This window comes from Pantherophis guttatus, chromosome 2 (assembly GCF_059756535.1).
Source record: "Pantherophis guttatus breed Tessera chromosome 2, ASM5975653v1, whole genome shotgun sequence".
In the NCBI taxonomy this organism is placed as follows: domain Eukaryota; kingdom Metazoa; phylum Chordata; class Lepidosauria; order Squamata; family Colubridae; genus Pantherophis; species Pantherophis guttatus.
The window spans coordinates 27,063,017-27,078,339 of NC_142064.1; the positions used below are offsets into that span (position 1 = coordinate 27,063,017).

Here is a 15,323-nt window from a genome sequence, read left to right on the forward strand (position 1 = left end):
GAGGGATTTATATATTCAAACCACGCAACTGCTGTGGATTAGTTAACTTCTAGGAAATAGTATATTTTATAGCTGATAGAATAAAACTAGGGAAATGGAATTCTCCTCCACACCCACATGCTGTGATCACCAGGGCAAAACTCATCCAGATGCAGCTCCTAAGCTTCCCTTGATTACGCTTGGATAGCGTATAGCACAGGTGTCAAACTTGATCGCGTCACAGGATGTATCGTGACTTTTTTGCCTTTGCAGAGCATGACACATCCGGCCTGCAGGCACCCAGTTTCACAGACCTGGTGCATAGTAAGGCAAGCATATATTAATTGTATTGTGCACTTTCCCAAAAGTTAAAAAAAAAAATCTGCCTATGTATATCAGTACTTTATTCATGGTTTCTCCCAAATGTTGTATGTGCCTCAGTCACCAAAAGATTATCCATTTCTGTTGTAAGTTAAGGGCTCATTTATACTTCCTAAGAATTGAAATGGGGATGCCTTAACTCTAGTAGTTCAGATTTTCCTGAAATTTCCTGTGAATAGGAGAGGAACCCTTACATTTGGTGATAAGAATAAAAGAACTGTTGGGAAGGAAAGGTAGAAAGGAACAGGTGTAGGTGAAAAGGATGGATGTCTGTGAAGATTTCCCTCTATCCTCTTGTTTGAGAGTGACTGTCTATCTGGTACATTTAACCTTTTCTGTAATGCATACACAAGACTTCTCTCTCTTCTCTTTCCATCCCTGGTCGGTTATTTCTTTCCACAGTCTCATCACCATCAGATTTCCCCTTCTTTTTCTCTTTTCATCCTTTCCCAGGGCAGCTGTCCTTTTATCTCACTGATTCCATTCCCTGATTATCTTTTTTTCTTTCTTGTCTTTTCTGTGAAAAACAGTGAGGAAGTTGCAATCCCTGATTTTGGAGGCATTCACTTTATTATGCTATTAATCCAATTAATATGAATTTATTCTTGTCCTCCTCCCACCTTTTAAAGAACATGCGGCTTCTTTAAGGTATCTATATACATATGCATATATAAATGTATCAGTGCACATTTATTGCAGAGGGGAGAGATACTCAGAATTGGTTTCAACTGGAGTTGGAAAACTTAGATTGAAAGGACGGAAATTGGAATTATACAGAAATTTTGTCATTGTGTGTGTGTGCATGTGTATACATAGATACATTCACAAGATACTATTAGGGGGGAGAGGATAGTATTTTAAATTTAGAGTTGTCTGCCTTTTGGCTAAATACAGTAAATAGGTGTTGGAAATTCATTCCATCTATAAGAAATTGTAAGGCAAATTCTCTTTCAACAGATAGAATGAGTAAACACACACACACACTCATGCAGGAAAAAAAAAGGCATATTGTCCTCACTTTGCTGTATTGCCTGGAGTCAGATCAACCCCCAGTTAAAACAAGACATAGTGGGATATGTCATAGCAACATGGTCAAATTCTAGTCTACCATATTACATTGCCTTGGGTTGTATAATTACACGTTCCATGTTTATGCACCAGAGCTTTCCCCCAGTTTCCGCAGCTTTATCCACTTGAAAAGATAAATTTGACATATTTGTCCATTTAAATGCAGTCTGAATAAATTACTTTTAATGTATATGTTACTGTGAAGAGAACAATCTTGCATGCTAGATTATAACAGTCTAGTAGAAGCATTGATTGTGTGACTTAAGCCTTTTGCGAAATATTTAATTGTGTTTTACTTGTTGCTTACATTTAATAGAACTGTATTTTTAATGTATTTATTGTTTATGAGTAATAGTTGAAAATGTCAGTTTCTTCTTTGGCAAAGGTTAAAGATGTAGAGAGAAAAGCTAGAAGAGAAGTTAAACAAAAGTTCTTTTATGGTTTATCGGAATAAATAGGCATATTTGAATTCTTCACTGATAAATAGAAAGCTTTGTGTAAGGTTTTATCAGAAATACTGATTTTTAGCCAAGTGTGAAATTAATAGCAATATACATTTCTGATGTGGCCTTTAAATTGTCCAGATTAGGGCATGTAGTCGGCTAATAGGGCATGAGGAAAATTCCACAATGAATGCCTCAAGCATATTTTTCAGATGGCAGAGCATTCTAAATACACTAGCTTTATAATACAGAAATAGCCTGAGCAGCAAAAATCTGGAAAGAAGTTAAAAGCATTTGTTAGAAGATCACTGAAAATTATATAAAGTTTTTTTCTGTCTAACTTTTACCAGAAGGCGGCAAACTATGGCTGATATTCAAATAACTGGTTCAAAGAGAGGAAGGGAAGAATATTATTTACTATATATTTAATATTAGTGCAAAAAAGGTTGTCTTTATGAATTTTATTCATAAAATGTGCACTAGCTCTACAAGTGTATGCTAATGACATGATGCTGCTTTTCCTTCTATATTCATTGATTTGAACAATTCATGTCATCTGGCAAATAGTTTAACTGCTCAGTCCCAGTTATCCTTACCATTAAGTATTAAGCATTAAGACTTGCATAATTCCTGTACTCTATTTATCGATTGCCTTAGATCTGTGTTTTTCAAACTTGTAACTTTTAAGATATGTGAACTTCAACTCCCAGAATTTCCCAACCAGCATGCTGAGGTCCTGTTGTGGCCCCGCCCTCTGAGTCTATCTCATCGGAGGAAGAAAGCTCCGAACATGAGGAAGAGGAGTCAGCCAGGCCTCCCTCTCCAGGCCCCTCCCCTCTGGCACTGTCTCAGGTGCCGGCCGAGGGAGAGGAGATTAGCCAGGAGCCAGGTGTCTCGGATGAGAGCGAAGGAGAGCCGTCATTCCTGGATGCACGCCAACGAAGGCGTGATAAACGGTTGCAGCAGTTAAGAAGGCGTGCTAGGGATTAGAATTGAGTCACTGGACCACACCCCAGAGACTATATAAGAGAGGGTGGTAGCTGGTAAAACCCCGTGACGAACAAAAACAAACTTTGGCTAGTCACTTGAACAACGTCTGAAGCTGCCAAAAGGGATTTTGTTTTGCTGGACTATTTGCAATGCGTATGTAATGTTATGTTATCTGTTGCAGTAAAAGCTCTTGGCAGACGGTGATTATATTGCTGCCAAGTTTGAGATAACGACCTGTGTGCGTGCCAAGTACTTTCTTAACCCTCGGCTGGCTGTGTGTGTGTGTGTGTGGACGGGGACAGATCAAGTCCCTTCATCTTAAAGTTGCCAAGTTGAGGTCCGTACATCGTAAAAGTTGCCAAATTTGAAAAACACTTCCTTTGATGAAGAGCACGAAAGCATGCTTGGATCCAATGGGACCTGCAACAAAATGTTGCAATATTGAATGTTTATTCGGGTTCCGTCCAACCCACAACGCCCTCTTCTTTACTTCATTGTCTTGTTTCACACTTTTCAAATTTTTTCCCCTCTCAACATTTAGTTAACAGTTTGGGCCCATGAGAATGCCAGCTTTACTATGTAGTGTTTTCTGTCCTTGACTTACAACCACAGTTGGAACCAGAATTTCCATTGCTAAGCAAGGTGATTGTTAAGTGTATCATGTCCAATTTTATGAACTTTTTTGTTGCAGTTGTTAAGCAAATAATTGCAGTTAAGTGAATCATGCGGACATTATCCAGCATTTTTTTTTTGAAAATTTTTTTATTTATTTTTAAACATAAAACATAAAATACATCTTTTTAGAGCAAAGGTTTGATCCTGTATAAAATAGGTACAATTGCTCACATTCCCTTAACCAATTCAATTCCGGATTTCAACCAATTACATCTTAAAGAGAAAAAAAAAATCCAATCCCGGTTTTTATCGCACATTCTAGCATCTTATTCTAATCATATAGCATTCTACTATATCATCCTAAATCTTAAACTCCAAATATACACAGCTCATTCTTATATTCAATCATTTCCAAATAAACACCATTCTAGTATTTCATATATATTGCTTAATCCTAAAACCCATTACATCTAATCTATATTTTACCTCTCTTAGATGACCCCTAGTGTCCATAGTCTTAACATAAAATAGTTTTCTCCTCTCTTAAAATCATTTCAAAATCAATTCATTTTAACATTCATTCAACATTTCCATCTAATTTATTACTCCCAAAATACTTTATTTTTGCTTACTTCAGGTTTGCTCTCCATTGCTACTAAATCTAATATTTAGCTGCTTCATGACTTAGATAACTATTTCCCAGCGATGCTTTCCTCCACTCCTATCTCTGTTTGTTTAACTGGTTCACAGTTTTGCTTTTACTATTCTCCAGTATTATCTCCTCCACTTCCTTCTAGGTTTATTTTTTTGCTAGTTCACAACTTAATTAGCTGTTTTCCAGCAATGTTTTCCTCCACTCCTAACCTTACTTATTTAGCTGGTTCACAGTTTGGCTTTAACTGCTCTCCAACATTATCCAGCATGGACTTTGCTTGTCCGAAACCAGCTGGGAAGATTGCAAATGGTGATTACATGATCCCGGGACACTGTAACCCTCATAAATGCATGCTTTTTGCCAAATGCCTGAATCTTGATCACATGGTGGGATGCTCATGATAAGTATGAGGACTGGTTATAAGTCATTGTTTTTCAGTAATTTCAAATGGTTGCAAAATGAATGATTGTAAATCAACAACAACCTGTGTTTAAAATGGGCCTACAACATCTGACTAAAAATTCAGAAGAGGGTTAGAGGGCATCAGAGATATTTTTTTCCTGTCTCTTTGCTACATGCTAGCAATCATCTAGACCCGTGATGGCGAACCTATGGCACATGTGCCGCAGGTGGCATGCGTAACCATATCAGTGGGCACGCCAGGTCAATGCTGGCCAGATGATTTTCGGGCCTTCTGGGCCCACCAGAAGTAGGGAAACAGGCTGTTTCCTGTCTCCGGAGGGCCTGTGGGAGGGGGTGGAGAAGGCCCGTTTTTTTTTCTCACCAGGCTCCAGATCCTCTCTATGCATCTGGGGAGGGCGAAAACAGCCTCCCCCTCCCCCGTTTTTTTCCTGTCCCCAGCCTTTAGAGACTCCTAGAGAGGCCTCCGGAGGCTGGGGACAGCAAAAAATGACACTTCCTGTCCAACCGGGAGTTGGGAAATGGGCCTTTTCAAGCCTCTGGAGGACCTCCAAGGGGGGGGGGGCAGGCTGTTTTCGCCCTCCCCAGATGCATAGAGAGGATCTGGAGCCAGGTGAGAAAGAAAAACGGGCCTACCAGCCCATCACGTGCCAGGAGCGGGGGGGAGGGGGGTTGTGTGGCATGCGCAGGGCGGGGCACATAGAATTATGGGTGTGGGCACGTACGCGAACTTTCCCCCCCTCCTGGCACGTGATGGCAAAAAGGGCCTGGTGGCTCAGCAGACTGATAGCATTATGATTAACACCAGCTGTCTGCAATTACTGTAAGTTTGAATCTCACCAGGCTCCAGGTTGACTCAGCCTTCCATCCTTTCTAAGGTAGGTAAACTGAGGACCCAGTTTGTGGGGGCAATAAGCTGACTTTGTATAAATATACAAAAGTATGAAGGCTATTGCTTAATGCATTGTAAGCCACCCTGAGTCTCCGGAGAAGGGCGGCATATAAAATCAATTAAAAAAAAAAAGGTTAGCCATCACTGATCTAGACACTTGCAATCCATGTAGGTGTGTTTTTAAAAAGGAGGTTGGACTACTGCAAATCTTAGAAAATCCCTGGGTATTATAAACTCTTTCTAGTCTGTTTGTATGGAACTGTGGATATATCAAAATCTCTGATCATATTGGGAAGAGTGGAATAAAGCAGACATACACAGAAGAGACATCTCCACATTACTGTAGTCTTCCATTAAATAGCAAGTGTTCATGTATACAAGTTTTGGATTATCCTTCCCACTTGTATTAGGCAAGGCTTCCTATTAAAACTTCTCTGCATACTTTTCATAACAGCAAAGCCAAAAAAACAAAAAATGCTGCTTCTTTATCTTCTCTGACTATCCATGATTTTTCTTTTAAAGCTATTTTGCCTCAGCAGTATTTGCTATTTTCTCATGAGTCCAAAGAATGCTAATGGAAGCAGCAAGACTTTTCTTCCATTTTTTTTTCAACCTCTATTACTATAAAAGGCCCTGAACATGCAATTTGATGGGGCACTCATAAAAGGCATGATGAATCCTAGCATCACTTAAAACATCAACAACTTACAATGTTTTATGTTCCTGAGCACATAATCCACAAGAAATGTCTTCACTGCCAAAGTCTTTAAAATGCAAAAATGTTCACTGTGTTCTCTTTCCAACAGACATAGGATTGAACACACTCAGGTGGCCCGGCAGAGCACTTTTAAATGCCTCTGATTTAAAATCTAGTGTTCTGACCTAGGCTTCCTTAGAAAGTATACAGCACAATCTTAGTCCCGGCAAACCTCTTTAATTCATACGGCTGTGAATTATTGTCATTCCCAGTCCGAAAGGCTTCTCAAATAGTCTTTCAGGGGGGCGTTTACAAACACCCACCTTATCTCCCTTGGAATGCTGCCAGAGAACTAATTGCCACACGCAGGGCAAGGCCAAACTTAGCACAGAGTCAAAAAGAACTTTTCCAAAGCTTTTACCGACCAGATGAACTAATTGCTTCGTGCAAAAGCTCACAACCTGTTCGCTTCTCTTTTATGTCTCATGGGAGGGGCCAATCATCTCCACGCCTTACTCCCATGTCAACCCTGTTTTCTTAATTGTTCTTGTCTTCTGGCAGCTCTGCGCATGAGCACACTGGGAACAGGCTCCCGCTGTTCTTCTGCCTCGCTGATGTCAGACTCCGGAGACTCTGGAGGCAGCAAAGAACTACCAGATAGCCTTGGCCACTCTCTGCCTCCGACTCAGAGCCCTCGTCCGAGCCTCACCCAGACTCCAGGACTGGCTCACGTTCCTCCCCAACCTCCTCACTGTCTGAATTTGCTGCCAGCTCTTCTGGCCGCCGGCGGGCCACAACATCTAGTAGTGAAGCCAGTTTGAAGTTGTCACATTTACTATGCTTCCCTATGTGGGGACCTGAAAGAGGGCATTCATTGTACTAGAATCTGGTTTGTGGAATGCCTTCCTAATTCATTTGTGGTTAGAACTGAAATTATAACAGTCAGCACCAAGTAAAACAATATCTGCTCATGTAAACTTTTAGCTTAAATTTGGGGTGGTTTCCTTTCTGTTTTGTTTTGCCATTAATGTTCTGCATTATGGAACTTTATGGATTTAAATTTAAAGAGATGTTTTACTGTGAAAGTATGAAAACGTGCATATTTTTTGTATGCACATTTGTATGCACATTTGCATACAAATGTGTTTACATTTGCATACAAATGTGTTTACAAAATGTAAAATTTATTTTAGTTTATATGCAGCAATTTTAAATCAGTTGTAGTCTTATTTTGAAATTATTTCTAACAATGAAAATATCAGATAAAATATTACTTAAAATGGATACCTAAGTAAGATGGATGTGCAACCTTTTTCAAGCTGAGATTGAAAGGCTTCTTTTCGAGTAGACTGCCAGAGATTGTCCTGTGTGAAGTGGGCAGGGCCATAGCAAAATAGAATAGAATAACAAAGTTGGAAGGGACCTTGGAGGTCTTCTAATCCCTTGCTCAAGCAGGAAACCCTATACCATTTCAGACAAATGGTACTCCAATCTCTTCTTAAAAACTTCCAGTGTTGGAGCATCCACAACTTCTGGAGTCAAGTTGTTCCACTGGTTAATTGTTCTAACAATCAGGAAATTTCTTCTTAGTTCTAGGTTGCTTCTCTCCTTGATTAGTTTTCATCCATTGCTTCTTGTCCTGCCCTCAGGTGCTTTGGAGAATAGCTTGACTCCCTCTTCTTTGTGGCAACCCCTGAGATATCGGAACACTGCTATCATGTCACCCCTAGTCCTTCTTTTCATTAAACTAAACTAAATTAAATAAAGTAAATTAACTAAATTTACCATAATTTATTAAACTAAAATAAATAATTGCATTTAATTTAAGAGAGTTACATGACCATTTTTTAATAACTTTCCCTTGATATCACATTAAACATTACTGTTCAATAGAGGAAGATATAGGAGGTACTCTGGAAGCTATACTGAATACTTCCAAGAGTCACAGTATGCATCCATCAAAAAAGGTTCTCAAATCTCAAAATATTGCAGGAATGACATTAGAAAGCATAATAACATGGATGTTTCTAACACTGTGCTGAAATCCAACTTCCAATTTCTTTTTAAAACATTTCTTCTGCAAAAGAGATTTCATTTTTAAAATACTTCAATCCTTCTCTATTTCGATTGTGTTTTGCATCTTCTCTGATTATGTTAAGCTCTAAAGAGCCCAAGGAAAGATTGTCATCCTTCCCTGGAAAGAAGCTTGTTTTATTCATCATCACTATAAGACTACAAGAATCCCTATCCCTCACTACCAGAATTTTACCATGTTTTCTTCTCTTTGACAAAGCCATTTCTTCCCCATCAAATTGAGTAAATCTTAAGGGAAAAAAAATTGAAGGATGTGGTGGCTCAGTGGCTAAGATACTGAGCTTGTTGATTGAAAGGTCAGCAGTTCAGCGGTTCGAATCCCTAGTGCAGCGTAACAGGGTGAGTTCCTGTTACTTGTCCAAGCTTCTGCCAACCTAGCAGTTCAAAAGCACGTAAAAAATGCAAGTAGAAAAATAGGGACCACCTTCGGTGGGAAGGAACAGCGTTCCATGCGCCTTTGGCGTTTAGTCCTGCCAGCCACATGACCACAGAGATGTCTTCAGACAGTGCTGGCTTTCGGCTTAGAAATGGAGATGAGCACCGCCCCTAGAGCCGGAAATGACTAGCACACATGTGCGGGGGAACCTTTACCTTTTAAGGGAGAAATTACAAATAAACTTTCCACATAGGTCCAAAACTCTCCTTACTGAAAACCAGTGCACCCTAGAAGAAGACCCACTTCAGGGATTTTGTTTATTGGTTGGTTGGTTGGTTGGTTGATTGGTTGGTTGGTTGGTTGGTTGGCTGGCTGAACTTACCTGGGTTTTGAAGCTAAACAGAGTTTGACCTGATTAATCCTTGAATAGGAGAGACTCAGGGAATTCCAAGCCTGTAAGCTAAGATAGAAAGTAACCCTAAACTAAAAAAAAAAATCCTGGAATATGGCAAGGGTAATCCATTCTCATGGAAACTGCCTAATTTCCTTGCAGTTGCCAGGAACTAAGTTCAGTCTTCTATTTTCCCTTATCAAAACATGTTGCCCTGGTATTTCTTTGCACGTAATGCAGAATGCATTGCACACATATCAGGGACAATGCTGTGAAATATTTCGCTGTTTTATATATATATTATATATTAAATATACATTACATTATATTTAAATACATTAAATATATTTAATGTGCAATCCTGGTGTGTGGTCAGGTTTATTTGTCCTACATTAAAACAAAATGTGTCTGATAATAAATCAAACTAAACCATCTAGGAAAAAAGAAAAATAAGACTATCGGTCACCAACACAACCAAGAATGTGATGTTTAGATAACAATCTGTAGTGCCTTTGGTGAGAGGTTTATACTAAAGACAAAACCATCTACCCTGTAGACAACAATGCTTTGAATTCTTTCCTTCATCATTGAATAGTGCAAAGATATGGTCCGTTCATGTTATTTCTGTCTTTCTGTTTCCTTTCCTTCAATCACAGTTGGTGATAATATGACAACATGACAAATTGTACTACAGCTGAGGAAAGATATGAATCTGGTTTTGGCAATCATCAAAACATAAGCAGTACCCTACTTGATTCGTACCCTTGGCCCATCTAGTCCAGCTGTCTGTTTTCACAGTGGCCAACCAACTGCACAAGAAAGCCCAGTTTCGTTGATTGTTTGTATTGTGTATATTGTCATATATATTATGATTCATGTATGTTAATAAAATTAATAAAAAATTATTTTAAAAAAAAAGCCCAGTAATCTTCCAGCAGCAGATGGCTTTCAGATCAAATCCCATATTCCATCTTCTATATTCCATCCCAATAAAAACTTTATCCATTACACAGAACTGACTAGATGCTGTTGTGACAACGGGATATTTGATTCTAAAGAAGCTTTACTATTTAACAGTCTACTTAAGTAGCACATTTAACACACAACCGTCCAATTGGAAGCCTTCAATGTACCTGGGTTATCAGATGCTGTCATGTATCTTCCAGATCACTGTTGCTAAGAATGTATTTCAATTTCAAATTTCTGAGGGCCTTTAGGTAGCATGTAAACTTTGTCATTGAGACCGGTTCAATCTTCTCCATTCTTTCCTTTTTTTTTCTTTTTCTTTTTTTTACAAACAGTTCTGCTGCATCTCTCTTTATCATTCAACGTTGATGTGAAAGATACGATGACTTTTAGTGGTCCTGTGGAAGACATGTTTGGATACAGTGTGCAGCAATTTGAAAATGAAGAGGGAAAATGGTGAGATGATTAATTAGTTAATTATTATCTCTCCCTTCCACCCATTCCCATACCTCTATAACAGGGTTGTTAAACTCGCAGCGTCACGTTGTCATCACGTGACATATCGCGATTTTTCCTCCCCTTCGCTAAACCGGGAGGCCAGGACATTATGCATCCAGCCTGCAGGCCACAAGTTTGACACCACTGCTCTATAACTTACCGTATTTTTCAGAGTATAAGACACACCAAACTATAAGACGCACCTATCTTTTTTGGTGAGGAAAACAAGAAAAAGAAATCTGCCTCAGCCTCCCAGCAATTTTGCCTCATTGCAGCAAACAGCCTGCTATACTTTCATTTTCGTTTTCAGCATAGCTTGATTAGCACAAGAAAAAAACAATCTGCTCCTAGCAATTTATCTCCTTGCAGCAAGCAGCAGAGGCCTGCAGAAAACAGCTGAGAGCAAAACAGCTGAGAGTCGGGAGGCCAATCCAATCAACTTGTGCTAATTAGGCTGTGCTGAAACTGAAATGAGCTGTTTTTTCTTGCTGCTTGCTGCAAGGAGGTAACTGCTGGGAGGCAGAGGCCAAAGGGTGGGGGCCACTGGGTGGGCAGGGCTACATTCAGTGTATAAGATGCACCTAAATATTCACCCCCTTTTAGAGGGGGGAAAGGTGTGTCTTATACTCCGAAAAATACGGTAATGAGCCCTTAGTCATTTAGAATTTCATAGGTCATAATGAACACCTTGATTAACTAACTAGAGAAGCTTCTCTAACTCAGTACTCCTATCTGCTATTATAAACACATTTTTATTCCATTAGCTTTTTTGCATGCAACTTAGATAGTAAATTGGTACTAAAGTACCAAAGCAAATATTATGTACTGCATTGACAAAATATATATATATTATCATTCTGCAGGGTTCTTATTGGTTCTCCTTTGGCTGGTCAGCCCGAAAAGAAAACAGGTGATGTCTATAAATGCCCTGTAGGACAGGGTAAAGGTTTGCCATGTGTAAAATTAAATCTGCCAGGTAAGAAAGTCAATGAAAGAAATTGCAAATTGATCTACCCCCGTGATGGCGAAACTATGGCACACGTGCCAGAGGTGGCACACAGAGCCCTCTCTGTGAGCACGTGTGCCATTGCCAGATGGTCTTCCGGTCTCCGGTGCACGCATGCGTGCCGGCCAGCTGGTGTTAGCGCCTGCCGAAACACCGGAAATCCAAAGACCGACTGGCTTGTGCACATGCGCACACCAGCCAGCTGGTCTTTCCATTTCCAGTGTGCGTGAAGAGCAGCTGGCCAGCGCGCATGCGCACTGGAAACCGGAAGACCAGCTGGCTGGTCTTCAGGTTTCTGGGCTCCGGCGTGCACCTGCGCATTTCAGTTTTGGCACAGTGCCAAAAAGGTTCGCCGTCACTGATCTACCCTAACAAAATCAAGTTAGAAGTCAAAACATGTTTAAATAAAAGACCAGAGATAATGAGCATCATAATCAAAGGACACTCACTAAGCAGGCTAAGTGATAAAAAGAAACTGAAGTCCCCTCTGCAAAGAGGAGGAGGGTGCTATAAAACAGTTTTTTTTATATCAATGGTACACAAGTAGTTGTCGACATACAACCGCAATTGGAGCCATATTTCTGATCATAAATTGAGGCGCCCACATGACAGACCCTATTTTACAAGATTTCCATGGCTGTTGTTAAGCAAATCTGCAGTCATAACTCCAAATTCATTCTTCCAGCAAAAAATGCCAAAAACAGACAAAAAAAGCATTGCAAATCATGATCACATGACTGCAGGAGGCTGCTACCAGTTGTAGCCAATTGCCAAGCATCCAAAATATAATTACATGACTAGGGTGTATGTAGCATGACATGTTACAATGGCCAGAAGTGTTTTACAGGCCATAAAACACTTGTTCTGGGCTGGTTGTAATTTCAGACAGTCATTAAATCCCTGGTTGTAAATCGAGGACCATCTGTAAATTCCAATATTCTCTTTCCACTCATTTCCCCTTTTTGCATGGGCCTTTTAGCTATAATTGCTACTTCTCAGAATCTTTTCCAAAGGTCCAGAAACTTCCTCCAATATCAGTTATATAGTTTTTATTAACAGAGGAACTAGTGTGAGTTCTATTACACTGCCATTCCCATAACCTTTATTGCCCACTGAAATATTATGTATACAGCTGATAATTTACTGATCCAACAGTGGAGCTATACAGAAAATGAAAAGTTTATTTGTTCCAAATTTTCAATTTTAAATGGATGAATATCTTCTACTGTCACCCTGTTGCTATTTTGACATTCTCTTTGAGGTTCAAGAAAACTATGCGAAGCATTATCCCAGACAACGATTCTGGGATGAAAGCCAGGCTTTTGACTTGTATTTCATAGTTTTACCCAAGAGGGAACGTGGAGGAAAAAGGAAAAGAAGCCAAAAAGTTCCATGTTTTACATACAAATTTGGCAATTTAAACATGCCACTATGTGATTTAATGTCTTGTTTGCATATACCCCCATATTTAACTTTATTTTTAATCTATCTATAGCCAACATTTCAATTCCTCAAGTTACAGAAGTCAAGGAGAATATGACTCTTGGGTCAACCTTAGTGACGAATCCCAAAGGAGGGTTTTTGGTGAGTAAATATCTCTTGACGAAAATAAAAAATAATATGCCATATTTACTATAACCAATACTATAATATTTGCCACGAAAGCTTTCACATATAGAAGATTTTTCCCCATTTATAGAAGGAATACAGAACTTGCCTAGATATTTTTGGATTAAAGTTCCTATCACTCTTGAATATTAAACATGGTGATTTGGTCTGATAAGGTTGGAATCTAACTACTTTTGGGAAATCAAACACAATAATGGAAAGCTACTTTTTATCCACATAAGGAAGGCAAAATCTCAAAACTACATCTCACTTATTTTGACCATGTCATGCGGGGAAATTCCCTGGAGAAAGCAATTATGTTTGGAAGTTAGCAGTAAAAGGAAACCAGACCACCAAAGAACTTGGTGGCTGGACACCATCAAGGCTGATACCAACCAGAGCACTGAACAACTCAAGGATATAGTGCAGGATTAGAAGCAGGGGTGGGATTCTACTGGTTCGAACTGATTCAGGCGAACTGGTAGCTCCGACGATCAGCTGGGAGCAAACCGGTTCACTCCGACGATCAGGTAGGCCCGCCAGCCCACCCTTCCCTGCGCTTTACTGACCTATATTTTCTCAGCTGATTCACGCGGCAGAGCACATTACCATGCCTCAGCTGTGTTACTCCCCAGCAGTAACGCGGAAGGTAAGTTTTTGTAAAACGAAGCACACGATCACCGAACCGGTTATTAAACTGGCAGGATCCCTTTGAGACATTGAGAGACCTGGCCAGTAGTTGCTTTCAATTAAGTTTGCTACCAGTTTGCTTGTGTGTGCACGATGCTTCTGTGCCTGCATGACACTTCTGCGCCTGCGCAGAAGCGTCCAGGCGGGTGAGCAGAGCTGCCACCGCCACTAACGGTTCGCCCGATCCAGAGTGAACCGATAGCAACCCATCACTGGACCTGGCCCATACAATCGCCAAGAGCTGGACACAACTGAATAGATTAACATCATTATCCTCATGAGCCATGGTGGTGCAGTGGTTAGAGTGCAGTACTGCAGGTTACTTCTGCTGACTGCCAGCTGCCTGCAATTTGGCAATTCAGATCTCACCAGGCTCAAGACTGACTCAGCTTTCCACCCTTCTGAGATGGGTAAAATGAGAAACCAGATTGTTGGGGGCAATAGGCTGACTCTGTAAAATCGCTTAGAGAGGGCTGCAAAAAGCACTATAAGTGGTATATAAGTCTAAGTGCTATTGCTATCATCCATGTAAGACACTACATGCAGCAATGAGTCTACAGATGGAAATGAGGAGAACCACTTTTAGTCACTGGCACCATCTTTCTCCCATTCCTTCTACCATTTTTCATGGTGTGCTTAGGGATGCTCTAAAGCAGTGTTTCTCAGTCTTTGCAACATGAAGACATGTGGACTTCAACTCCCAGAATTACCAGCCAGCATGGCTACAAATGTTCAGGTAGTTCAGAGAATTGCAAGATTAGTGAAAACTAAGATCTCCAAGATCCATGAACTGAATTCGGCTCCTGAATACTGGATTCAACCCAGTGTTAGTAAAATAAAGAGAAATGCCTCTCAGCTACTTAGCTAACTAGCACAGATTCTTTGAACTGCCAAGAAGTACTTTATATTTCATGCCAAGGACTAATCATTGAAGGAAGAGAACTGTATTAGCCTAAAAGTCAGAGTTTGGTAGCATATTTTCAAATAACTAATTAATCTATAAGGTTTAAGCTTTCATGAACCAGAGTTCATATTCTCAGATACTTGAACTGGCCAAACTGACATAAGATTTAAATCGGGATGAGCTGGGCGGGGGGGAGAGGGAGGTTATGGAGATGCTGGTTGCACCGAGACAGATTTACAAGTAGCTTTTCTAATAGAAATTATAAGGTGCTAAGAAACGCTTGTCACTGCTGAGATTTTTTGAAATATCATGAAATCTTTTGATGTGTGTGAATTCAGCAATCTTTCCCTGAGTTCTGCTGATAAAGTTACTTTTTTTCCAAAATGCCTACTTTGAGATCTGTAAAGGAGTTTCATGTGACTTAAATGCTCTTGTATTAGTTTTGCTCTGAAGCCATATTCACTTAACAATGATGGGACTAACTTAACCCCTGCAGTGATTCACTTAACAACTGTGGCAAGAAAGGTCAGAAAATGGGGGGGAAAAAACACTTTACAAATGTTTCACTTAACAACCAAAATTTTGGGCTCAGTTGTGGTCATAAATCGAGGAGTACCTGTATTGGAATGACCTAGGAACATAGGATACAA

The 15,323-nt window shown here is 39.9% G+C and overlaps 1 protein-coding gene across 1 annotated transcript in view; it reads left to right on the forward strand.

The window, feature by feature from the left end:
* ITGA1 (integrin subunit alpha 1) overlaps positions 1–15,323 on the forward strand; it is a 94,034-nt gene that overhangs the window by 16,793 nt on the left and 61,918 nt on the right. Inside the window, exons 2-4 of the mRNA XM_034440854.3 lie at positions 10,303–10,423; positions 11,329–11,441; positions 12,967–13,055. Of these exons, the coding sequence (XP_034296745.2) occupies positions 10,303–10,423; positions 11,329–11,441; positions 12,967–13,055 (323 nt within the window). The remainder of the gene's footprint in view (positions 1–10,302; positions 10,424–11,328; positions 11,442–12,966; positions 13,056–15,323) is intronic.